The sequence below is a fragment of the Euleptes europaea genome, chromosome 1 (assembly GCF_029931775.1).
Source record: "Euleptes europaea isolate rEulEur1 chromosome 1, rEulEur1.hap1, whole genome shotgun sequence".
In the NCBI taxonomy this organism is placed as follows: Eukaryota; Metazoa; Chordata; class Lepidosauria; order Squamata; family Sphaerodactylidae; genus Euleptes; species Euleptes europaea.
The window spans coordinates 142,218,819-142,231,019 of record NC_079312.1 but is presented as its reverse complement, the minus strand read 5'-3'; the positions used below and the strand labels follow the sequence as shown (position 1 = coordinate 142,231,019).

Genomic DNA, 12,201 nt, shown 5'->3' with positions numbered 1-12,201 from the left:
GACTGTGGTTGTTACCGCACTAGGTATTCCCAGCGATGTATCAAGAGTTTGGAAATTCTGTTCAAACTTTCAATGTATTCCCACCCATGTATTAAGAGTTCGAAACTGTTATAAAAAATACTGTTCGCACTTTGTTTGGCCCCTTTAGCTGTGAAGACGTCTTCCAACCATTTTTTAGCCATGGTATCCAAAAGCCCTTTTAAAGCGATATTTTTTATAACATTTTCAAACTCTTAATACATCGCTGGGAATACAAAGTGCGGTAACCCCCCATTTTAGTTCCATGGCCAATATTTGCATTTTTCTTAAAGTAATTGTTTCTATCCCACAAACTTGATATTTGTGTTTCTTTTCTCTTTTTTTTGCATATTGTCTATTGCTTATTAGGAATTTGAGCCACATCTTCATGCTGGATAGGAGTGCTTTTGTGTGGTCAGTCCATGAAACTGAACATTCCACGTGTTTACAAAAGCTATGTAAAGATAATTGATCTTTCTGAAAGGATTGATAGCATCTGTTCACAATTAAGATTTTGCATTCCCTTTAACATACAGTTTTTATAAGGTACTTAAGAGCTGACTTTGCCCCCCCTTTCCAAGTCTTAACACACGTATTTTCTACTCAAGCCATGCTGTCACAGCCTCTTACAGAATCCTCACTTTTTCCAAGGTCAGCTTCTATAAAGTCATCTGGTATATCATGTAGAGGTTCTGAAACAGTCTCATCTGCTGGTTGTTTCCTACTTTGACACAGCACTTTCTTGCAAGGCCTTACCAAAGAAAGGAACACAGCAGCCAGCAGCATGCCAGCAGCACAGGAGTAGAATGCAGATCTGTAGTTCTTTGTGGTATCCACTAGCATACCTGTGTCGAGAAAAACATTGAACATATGTTAAAACCTTAATTTCACCTTGACCTGTAGCACTGCTTTGTACAGCCTGTTAGAAATGCCATTTGTTTAAGAATCTCTAAAACTACAGACTGTGCTCCAAAGGAGACGTGCCTGTGCTGACTTTCTTTTCAGATTTGTCTTTTCAGGGTTCTTGATATTGAAATCCCAAACATTTTTCCCCAAATTCAAAAAGCAGCTCAGGGACTTTGTATAAGACCAGTGTAATGAGAAACTTGTGGGGGGGGGGGGGAAGTATTGGGAATGTAACAAAGATGAACACACACAGTATTTTCCCAGTTTTGCGCTTTGATCTCCTTTTGCTAAATCCCTAAGTTTGGGGGTAGGGTGGAAATTAAACAGCAATTCCATAAGAATAGCTTCTGGAGGGGGGAATCCCTGTGAAATTTATGTGCACTCCCCCATGGATTGCAGCCACACACACCCATTGCTTACAAGCTGAATATGTACTTCAGCGAAATGTACTTGGACTTCCATGTTAGATGTCATCCTATTGAGCTCAGACTTGTAAACAGTTTAAGAAATACTGTGCAATTTCCTTCTTGCTGTGGCTTTCATGAGAGAGATCTCCTTAAGAAAGAACACATACTAAAAGAAAGGGACAGTTAATGTTTGTGGTTACTGGAAAAAGAGGTAGATTGTTCCATTCTTGTCAATGTAGTGTTCAGTCAGATAGCTTAGCTGATGCCCTTTCCTGTCTCACAGGTTTTTTGCTCCCTCTTTATGAACCTTCAAGAAGATTGCATTCCAATCCCAAAACAGGGATTGTTCATTCCAAAACAGGGATTGTTCTTTGTCAACCCCCAAACAAGAGTTTTAACTCTGTGGATGAAAATAGAGATTTGGATTTTGGAGACCTGAGTTCAAGCATTATCTTAGCCAATGTTTCATTTGGGGGCTTTGGGCAAAATCATTTATCTCAGCCTCATTTTCCCATCTGTAAACTAGGACTAATAATTGCCTGCCTTATATAGCTGCTGTGAATAATAATGCACAACAAATTCTAAAGTACAGTGTAAATTAGATTAATAAGTAATAACAATACGGATACATCTGATGTCTCTTGTCTTAGTTATCCTTAGCAAGGATTGCATTTGAAGTAGAGGGTTTGGGTAGCCGCTTTGAGCAGGGGAGGGGGTCTAGGCAATGTCCAAATGCTTGGTGTCATTGGAATATTGTGGGGGCATTAAATATTTTCTACTGGTCTGAAGAATTGGTTTTAATCCACATGGTTATCAGGGGTGAAGCCAGGATGATTTCTTCAAGGAAACTAATGGAACTTCAGTGCTTTGAAAACTTGTATAAGCTGTTTATACAGAGCCCTTCTCTTTATCATTGGCCAGCTCTTTAATGCTGTTTCTGCCCAGGAATGCTCTACTTTTTGTCATCCATGTACTTTCAGCTTACCCAAGACATTTGAAAGCACCTGTCTCGTTTTGTGGCTTTTACTTTGCATATGCTAAAGTCTAATCCTACTCTGTTAACACTAAACAAGGCACTAATAATGAGAGAACATCTGTGTATTTGTCATGTTTTTTGTTTTTACCTGCAAGAGGTGGTCCAGCCAATCCTGACAAGCTTTGAACAAATATGTAAACCCCTGCAGCAGAAGACATCTTCTCGATGCCAACCACATCATCTTCGGCCAACATAGGAATGTGCGTGCCTGCCACAGTTCCAAGCATGAACCCAAAGAAGATGCTACACATCATTAGCCCCCAAAATTCATAAGCAAAAGGGAAAGCAAAGAGGGCAAGATCCAGCAGAATGACACAGATGAGTTCAATGTAAATTTTTCGGATAGGCTTTCTGTTGAGGACCCAGCCAGCACTGATTCTGCCAAAGACTTCAGCGATTGCCATTGCTGACAGTATATATGCAGAGCGATCTTTGTCAATACCAAGGCTCATACTGAGAGGAATTATATATAGGGAAGGAGCAAAGAATCCCAGAGTGGCAAATAAACCAAACAGTGCATAGCAAATAAAGCTATAATCTTTCATCACAGAGAAGTCCAGGAGTTGAATTTTTGGTTCCTTGTTAGGGATGCTGCTAGCTTCTATGAGCACCTTTGTAATTTCCTTTGGTTCTTCTTCGCTTTTCAGTTCTAACCTGGCATCTCTGTGTTTGTTACTAGGTGAGGTAGTTACTTCAACTCCTGAGTCAATGGAATCTATTGAGGTGCGTGTCTGCTCATTTTCAAGCATGTACTTGGTCTCTCTCTGCTCTTCAGCTGGTGATACTTTCACTTCTTCCTGTGTTTTGACTATGATGGGTCGCAGCAGTGATCCACAAGCAATGATTCCAAGCTGCAGTAAACCAACGAATAGAAGGGCATTTCTCCAACCAAAGTGTTCTTTGAAAGCGGTGATAGCTACAGAAGGGAATAAATTAATGCACATCCTTCATTAAAGGAACAGCAATCACTACATTTTAACAATATTCAGAGCTCAGATTTCGGATCAAATTATGCCGAAACGGGGAAAAGTTGTTCCAGAGTTAATGCAAGCATATGTTTCCTGCACTCCTAAATAAAACTAGGCGTCCAGCAGTACCTTAAAGACTAACAAAAAGATGGATGAAATGGTCACAGAAGGTAAGGCAATATTCTGTAGCAAAGCTAGGAATTGTATGGACTAAAGGCAACAGAAGATTCTTTTAGGTTGGAAAAGTACTAGGACAGGGGTCTGCAAACTGCGGCTCCCGAGCTGCATGCAGCTCTTTGGCCTGTTGAGTGCGGCTCTCCGAACTTGGTTCGGAGCCCCTGCTCTCGCTCCCAGCCGGCGCGCCTGAGAGAGAGAGAGAGAGAGCGCGAGAGAGCAGGCGCGCTGTCTCTCCCCACCCCCCCACCGTGGAGAATGGCCAGGTCCCCCTTTCCCTTGCCCTCAATGGTTGGGAGGCTAAAGCCTCCCCTCCCCTCTAGCCGCGCGATTGCTGGGCAGGCGGCTCAGTGTTTCCTGCCCACCCCCGCCTATCAGCTGTTGGGCAGGGTGGGCTTCCTTTGGTAGACCTGGCCTCCGCTGAGTCCCATTGGGAGGCCATGTCTACCCACTGGCTTTCTTGGTGGTAGACCTGGACTCCGAGGAGGGGAAAAAGTCCCCCTTCAGAGGCCAGGTCTACCAATTGGCTTCTATGGGCCTCCGGAGGCCAGGTCTACTGCCAAGAAAGCCAATGGGTAGACCTGGCCTCCTAATGGGACTCAGCCGGAGGCCAGGTCTACCAATAGGCTTTTATGACAGTAGACCAGGCCTCCAGACGAGGACTCCGGACGGGGAGGGGGAAATGGCAGGGACTTACAATTTAATTTTTATCAATAAATAAGATCACTATTAAGTATGATATCAAGTTTTATTCAGTGTACCTATAGTTTAATTAAGACTTAAAACTTTAATTAAAGTTTATTAAGTTAATAAACAATGTACCTACCTATATAGTTTAAGTTTAAGAAATTTGGCTCTCAAAAGAAATCTCAATCGTTGTACTGTTGATATTTGGCTCTTTTGACTAATGAGTTTGCCGACCCCTGTACTAGGAGAAAGGAGTTCAACTACTCATGATCCCAGGTTTTGAGTTTCATAGGTGATGAACCTTGTGGCCTATGTATACACTTACACCAAATATCTTTCCAGGCAGACTCTGCTTTATACTTTGGAACTGGAGTTACTGCTCAGCTTGGAAAAATCCATACCAGGAAGGTATCAAATTGTGTAACAGGTTATTTTGCTAAGCAAAGATTGTGAAAATAATGCCAAGCAGAGTTGTTTCCCTCCCTGAGAATTTATGCTTCTTATAACCAAGATCATGCAACTTGACAGTATTTACTGTGTGCGTAGGGGGAACAGGGAGGGTGATTTCCTTTTGCAAGGTCTCTTCTGCATGCTCACAAGGTAAACTGAGGATGCAGTTACCTTGGGGTTAACCTCTCTTTCAAAAAAATTCACGTGCTCAGGTGAGGGACCCCGTCTCTTGCCTGTATTTTCTCTTGTACACGTTTCCTAGAGATTTAGTGGATCTTTTATAGAGGTGACAAACTAACACTCCCCCTACCCACTTCTGTGTGGAACGTTGATGATTAGTACCTTATGTGAAGCATCAAATTCCAGGACAAAGTGCAGAAACATCTTTGGCAGTAGTGTTGTCTAGTGGATGGGCTGGGAACTAAGTAGACCTGGGTTCAGATCCCTTTTACCATGGACTTATCCTACTGTGTTGTGAAATCAAGAGTTGGTCTCGATTCCAGCTGTTTGTCATAACCAATAGCAAAGTGAGCCACAGAAACCTTGTAACCTGGAAACGTGGGCCTAGGGAACCTCCATAACCACACCCAAATGAGAATTTGGAAGACACAGCCAAGACTGTAGTTTTTTTTCCTAGTAGGGACACATAAACTAGCCCGTTACTCAAGAAATAAACTCTTGGGTGGGAGCAAGTTTGACAAAAAGACCAAGTAAAAAGGTTACACCATGAAGTCACTCGAGCAGAAGTAGATATATGTCAGATTTAAGCTGTTATGGGTCCAGCGAAAAGATTAAAGAATTGTTTTTCAATACCTGGTGCAAAAGAGAAGACAGCAAAACATTCTCCTGTAGAAGCCACTGCAGTGACTAATGAACGTTTTTTGTCAAAGTACTGTGACAGAATAGTGACGGTTGGAAGAAAGGCAAGGCAGTATCCAAAGCCTGTGAAGAAATGTCAAAAAATGCCATTAGAGCAAGAAAGAGTTCGGGAGATGCTGATATTGGACTGAAACCCTTGGAATTTTCCTTTTCCTTGTGGTTTAAAGTACTTTAGATATACCATCTACCACTACAAACTTCCATTTGTGGTCTTCTTCCTGAGAACTAACATTTCTAGACACTTCTCAATAATATCAATAACTGGGATTTTCAGATTATTACAATGCAGATTTCTTAACTCTAAGATGTCAGTACAGACACTTCCAATGAGAAAAAAAATTACAAATTGTGTTCTCTGTTGTGTTTGTAGGCCACACAAGGTGATGCCAATTAAATTAATGCCCATTAATGCTGATGCCCATTAAATTTTTAAGACCACTTGGCTACTAGTTGCCTGGGCTTTTTCCAATCTTAAACGTTTATCTTGCAAAATTAGGGTAGCTGGCAGTTTCACTCAAAGAGGGTCCACGTAACTCACCTGAAACTATCCCAATTGAGAGATACATTTCAACAACTGTGCGTGCAAAGGAGCCTGCAACCATTCCAGTACTGATCAGTACTCCTCCAAGCATCACAATCATACGGTGACCAAAGCGATTAGACAGGACTGTAGAGAGGGGAGCTGCAGAAGATAAAACATATGAATGGGCATTATTATGTTTTTGCTTAACTGTTTTGAATTATAACAAGGGTCGCCAATTTGGCATTCAGGAATATATGTGCTTCTCATCGAGAAGGAGCTTTTCCGGGTTGAGTAAAAGGTGCACTTGTGTATTTGTGTAAGGAAATGCCTGTTGCTAATTCAAGGAAAATGAAAGACAAGCGGCAGTTTCTTCTTTTGTAAAGATATATGTTAGATTAGTAAAGCCCCTTGATATCTACCAGCTTCCCCCAGAATAACCTGAATTAAAAGGGAAGGAAATATGAATGAAGAAAACTGTTGACATTATCTGGATCACAGCACCAGTGATTTAGTACGTAGTTGCTCTGTGCTTTTATGCAAGTGATATTTTCCTCCTCCTGTGTCAATAAACTCAAATTAAATTCCCACGTGGAACAGATTTTTTTTAAAGAAGGATATTAGAAGTGGTGCCTCTCAAAGAGGCTAAGTGGATTAAATCAGAAAACAACTCTGTTTCAAAAAGAAGCCCTCACTGTTCTGGTCTCTCCTTCCAATATATTTTTCATTATAAAGAGAAGCTATTCTAATTGAAAAGACTGCTGTTTGATTTGGGATAAACATGAAGAACTATCCAAAGGGAGGGTCCACTTCTCCTGCTCCAGCCAAACTTGAAATCAACAACACTGCCCTTGCGCAATTGGTGCATGAGTAGACTGTGTCCCACAACACTTTCACAACATTTCTGACATTGTTTCTTCTGTGCATTAGTTCTCTGTGTCCCTGCCTATACCTTTCACTCTCTTTCCTGGTATTTCCTTTTTCACTCTTGAAGTGGCACTTGTCTCATGATATGAGCCAGCAGATGCCTGTACTTGTGACTAATGCAAAACCTAGCTGTCCCATAAATCACTGCACCAGTTCCATAAAGAGGTGAGTCTGCAGAAGCAGCTGAGGATGAAAAAAATGAGCTGGGTATATAAATAAGAGTCTCAAATAAAACCCAGAATTTGAGCAATTTGCTTTTTAGGGTTTCCAAACCCATGCGATCTGTAGGTTTTTTAGTCAAAAGAAACATGTGTATGTTACACATGTATAGTTGCCAACTCTCTTAGTTTTTAGTTCTCCTACACAGCCCTATCAGTCTTAGAGAGTAAAGCATGCTGAAGCTCACTGAAATGAGATTTAGGCATACCCTAACTTTGCACAAAATCTTTCTGTTAAGCAACACCGTTTAAATGCAGAATGTACTGTATACGCACCTGTGAAAGTTAGCACAAATACACATATCGAGATTATCCATGATATCCTGCTATTTGTTTCATCAAAGCTTTCTACCAGGTCTGTAAAGAAGACTCCGAAAGACTTGATGATGCCATATGTCAGGGCTTCTATAAAGAAGAAAGCAAATGCCACAATCCAGCCCCATCCTCCATCAGGCACTTTAGCATAAATATTTGGAGTGATGCATGACATTCTTGCAGCCTTGACAGTCATTTTTGATCTGGAATAAACAGGGTTAAGGAAAAAAATCAGGACATCTTCTAAAATGTGTCATAAACCCAGTTCTAAGCCCGTCTGCTGGAAAGGATGTCTTCTGAGTTCAATGGGGCTTGTTTCCTAGTAAATAGGATTAGGGTTGCAGATTTAATTACAGTGCGTGACAGTGGCCTTTTCATAGGACATACAGTATTGGTAAGCAAGGAGCATCTGACTGATGCTTTGGACTTAAATATAGTACCCTAGCAGATGTTTCTACTTTTATGATCAGTGAACTAGCTGAATCAAGAATCAGAAAAATGTATCTGTCATAAGGACCAGCTGTTTTAATTCAAGGAGCAATTAAGAAAACAGTCATCTGACTTAAATACAGTGGAAAAGAGGCAATTTTATGGAAAACCCATGACTTAACCCCAACGCCACAGAAAAATGCTCTTAGTCACAATTTCTGGCTGCATGTTGTACACCTTCACAGAAATTCAAGAGCCAGCATGATGTAGTGGTTAAGAACGGCGGTTTGGAGCGGTGGAGTCTGATCTGGGGAACCGGGTTTGATTCCCCACTCCTCCACATGAGCGGCGGATGCTAATCTGGTGAACTGGAATTGTTTCCCCACTCCTACACATGAAGCCAGCTGGGTGACCTTGGGCAAGTCACACTCTCTCAGCCCCACCTACCTCACAGGGTATCTGTTGTGGGGAGGGGAAGGGAAGGTGATTGTAAGCTGGTTTGATTCTCCCTTAAGTGGCAGAGAAAGTCGGCATATAAAAACCAACTCTTCTTCTTATTGATGCAACTTGCCCTGCTTGCCTTCCAGATAGGAGTCCTGTCACAGCGCAAGCTTGTCAGTCTCTTCAACATATTTTCTACAAAGCTGGAAAAGTTATGTAAACCATCTACAGAAGGATTTTGAATGTTCTTGCTTTCTTATATGAAGCACTGTCTGTCAACATTTAATGAATTTCCACTGAGTTTTACCTACAGAGCAACAAAATCAATCAGATTTTGTTAATAAATCTGATTGATTTTGTTGCTCTGTAGGTAAAACTCAGTGGAAATTCAAACATAAGGCCTGCGGGCTGGATCTGGCCCCTTGAGACCTCTTATGCAGCCCATGACCCAGCTGAGGCAGCCACTCCCCCCCCCCACTCTCAATCTGGGCTGGCAAGGCATGGCTCAGGCAGGCCAAGTGACATTTATATAACAATTTAGTTTGACACCCCTAATTTACATAGTTCAGATTTATTATTTGGCTAGTCTTGCTTGTTGCCCTCTAGTGGTTCTTGGAAATATCTGTACACTTCAAGCTGTTTACACACTGCTGACATTTCTGAAAAGCAGTATTCTTTCAAAGAAATTATAAAAAGCTGTAACATCATTGTGTGGCAAAAATGCAAGCCTAGCAATGGCAGGCTGGGTACAGGTACAAATGCCCCCTCTCCCTAAGCTTATGTTTGACTATCGACTGCCTCTCTAGAAAGTGTCCAGTCAAGTATCTGGTTTTTTACTCCATACTCCCCAGGATGACTGTAATCATTCCGTCCACTGCAGATGTGCCACAGTCTTTCTTCCTCTCCAGAGTGTTTCTGTTTTGTCATACAGGGATTTTAAAGAGCTGGAATCATCACTGCTACCATTCAGCTGAGTCAAACAACCTGACTGATGTTCATGAGAGAAAAAGTGTAGCATGGTGTCAGACTAGGATGTGGTTGACCCAAGTTCAGATGCCCACTCTGGCATGGAAGCTTGCTTGGTAGTCCAGGGCCAGTCACTCTCTGTCTAGCACAGAGGCTGTTGTAAGGATTGCCTGGATAGAGGGGGAATGATATACACCATTCTGAGGAAGGATAAGACAAAAAATCTAAATAAGTAGATATTCTAATTTTAGTATTGGGCAAGTTACTATGGAATTGTTGTAACCACGCAAATTATGTTCTGCATATGGCTCCAATGCTCTTCTGAAAACAAAATTTTATGTCATGGTGGTTAACCTAATAGCTAGGCTTTTTGTTGTGGGAGAAAGTTTGATTCAACTTTAGCAGTCTGTAATTCTGTAAATGTAAAATTGTATAAACTGTGGCACTACCCAAATGTTATCTCACTGACAACATGACTTTATGCAGTTAGTGATGCATAAGAGTGGGGTTCTTTTTGGAGTAGCCCCTATAGGTTTAGTAAAAAAAAAAAAAAGATCAAGATTTCTCACAGCAAGAGAACACTAAATTATTAAAATATTTGACGCCAGTCAGTAGCTATCCTTGGAGATACTTCCTGGGTGCTTCATAGGAGAAATCATAGTGTTGCCCTTTGAAATTAATCCCACTGGGTTAGGGCTGCAGAATGGAGCCTGCCTTTCAAACTTGACTAACAGTAGCCACACTGAAGGAAGACTTTTTTCTTTTCATTCATCTTTTCATTCAAATGCATCTATGCTAGCAGCCAGAGCCACTGCAATATCAAACAGATATATGCAATACACAGCATTCAGCTGCAAAGAACGCACTGACTAGCAACAACTTTTTTTTCTAATGCCTGCAATGTGCAGGTGCTTATGAAGCACAGGACAACCTCTGCCCAGGTGAACTCATGTTTCAACAAACTCTAGTGGCAGCCTAGTGTTTTAAACATAATATAATAGGATTTTCTAAAAACTCTGACCGTGAAAGCCTTCGACAATATTTCTAAAAACTATTTAATAATTCTACCTTGTTCTAAATTGGCTAAAAATGTCCTCCTCTCAATGAACCCTGCCCAAAAAATGTGTTACAATTGCCAAAAATCTTCTAAAGGTAGGGATTTGCAACTGCATCTATCATCACTTGGGTCAGGAAAGGGGGGGGGGAAGAGACCTTTTCATTGGATTAGGCAAATGACATTTTTATAACATACTTGACCATGGTGTAGATGTAGCTATCCCCCAACTTGTTTCAGAGGTCCTTGCAAGGCAGATCGATAGTTGATCAAAATGCCCGCTTTAATCCCAGCCACAGCAGGCAGGCTCTAAGGCTATGCTCACTTCTGCAAAGTGCATGATGCTTTGAGTGCTATTCAGGGGATTCCATTTCAGCAAATCACTTAACACGTGCCTGTAAGGAGCTGCTGCTGATTCTTAGAGAAGTATTTGCTTGTAACATGCGCAATGGGGTTTAAGCAATATGCGAGGTAAACTTCGCTGAATCGAGTCCAGATGCCTGTGAAATCTGCAGTCTCTCAAAGCAGACTTTTTTGGTGGCCACGTTGCACCTTCAATCCAGTTTAAAGCGCCTTGACACCTTCTGTGGAATGCAAAGATGTGCAGGTCTAGAGCACCGAATAAAGACATTCTCAAGCAGCTTTATGGGAGGACAAGAAAATAGGGGGAAATACGGGCAAGGAGGTTCCTGGGTGGGGGGTCTCTTGCAAAGGGGGGGGGAGCCACTGAACTTCAGCAAGAGGGGAAAATCTTCTCTTCTTTCTGTGTTGGTTGTGGGGGAGGAAGGGGAAGCAGGTACTCATGAGGAAACACAATTTCTCCATCACTTTGTGCATCTCTAACGTGGTGTGGCATTTTAAATTGCGGCATTAATTTAAAAAAAAAAGGCAGCCATTGATGCTTTTCAGGTGAAGAAAAACAACAAAGAACTCTTTAAAAAAGAAAAAAAAAGGCCACAGCAGCAAAGCAACCGAACTTCAGCGTCCAAAGCAAAAGTCACTTACCAAGTCAGTAGAAGGTGTTGCTGCTGCAACTTGGGGAGAGAGGTGAGGAAGGAAAGACTTCCCCCAAGCCGCTGAGAAGTGCAGATCTGGGCTATGACCTGGTCAGTAACATGCTTGGGGGGGGGGAGGGGGGAGGTTGGATTGCAACCCGCAACCCCGCGCGCTTAAAAGCCCGGAGGGAAGCCGCAGCCTCCCACTCCTTGGGGAGAAGGTGCGGCCGGAGGGCTAAGGCGACCCCCCCCCGTGCTCGGCCAGAGGAGCAAGGCGCTCCCGCCCTAACTAACGCTCGGCTCGCGCTGCCTAAGCCAAGGCGGCCCCATGCCCGACCGGGCGCGCGCGGCGTTGCAGAGGGTCGCTGCCCGCGGCTCCTTCCCTGCCAGGCTCGCGCCTGCTGCTGCTGCTGCCGCCGTCTCCTCTGCCCCTCCACGCGCGACCTCAGGTTTCTTTATACCGGCTGGAGCCGGTCTCCGCCGGCGGACCCGGCGCGCGCGCGCTGCAGCTCAGCAGCGCCCATGTGCGCGCCGGGCCGGGCTTTGCAACTGCAGCAGCAGAGCCGGCGGGCGGGCTCCGCGCGCTCCGAGGGGGACGCGCTGGGGGCGCGCAGGGAGGCTGCAGCCGCAAGCGCTGGGGGCGAAGGAGGCCCGGGGAGGGCCTCGTTTCTGCCATGGTCTGCCCTTTTCCCACAACACCCACCCCCCGCGCCTCCTTCCTCTCCTGGAGTAGTAGTATTCACAGTGGGTAGACGTGTTAGTCTTGTCTGCAGTAGTAGAAAAGGGCAAGAGTCCAGGAGCACCTTAAAGA

General features: G+C 43.3%; 1 protein-coding gene across 1 annotated transcript; it reads right to left on the bottom strand.

Annotated features, from left to right (window-relative positions):
• Positions 1 to 607: 607 nt before the first annotated feature.
• Positions 608 to 11,522, bottom strand: SLC16A6 (solute carrier family 16 member 6). The gene is made up of 6 exons (XM_056857956.1): positions 11,401 to 11,522; positions 7,467 to 7,708; positions 6,064 to 6,207; positions 5,460 to 5,588; positions 2,456 to 3,283; positions 608 to 863 (listed from the first exon to the last, which is right to left on the bottom strand). Exons 2-6 carry the CDS (start codon positions 7,699 to 7,701, stop codon positions 622 to 624), a joined length of 1,578 nt encoding a protein of 525 aa, XP_056713934.1. The 5' UTR covers positions 7,702 to 7,708; positions 11,401 to 11,522; the 3' UTR covers positions 608 to 621.
• Between the last annotated feature and the right edge of the window lie 679 nt (positions 11,523 to 12,201).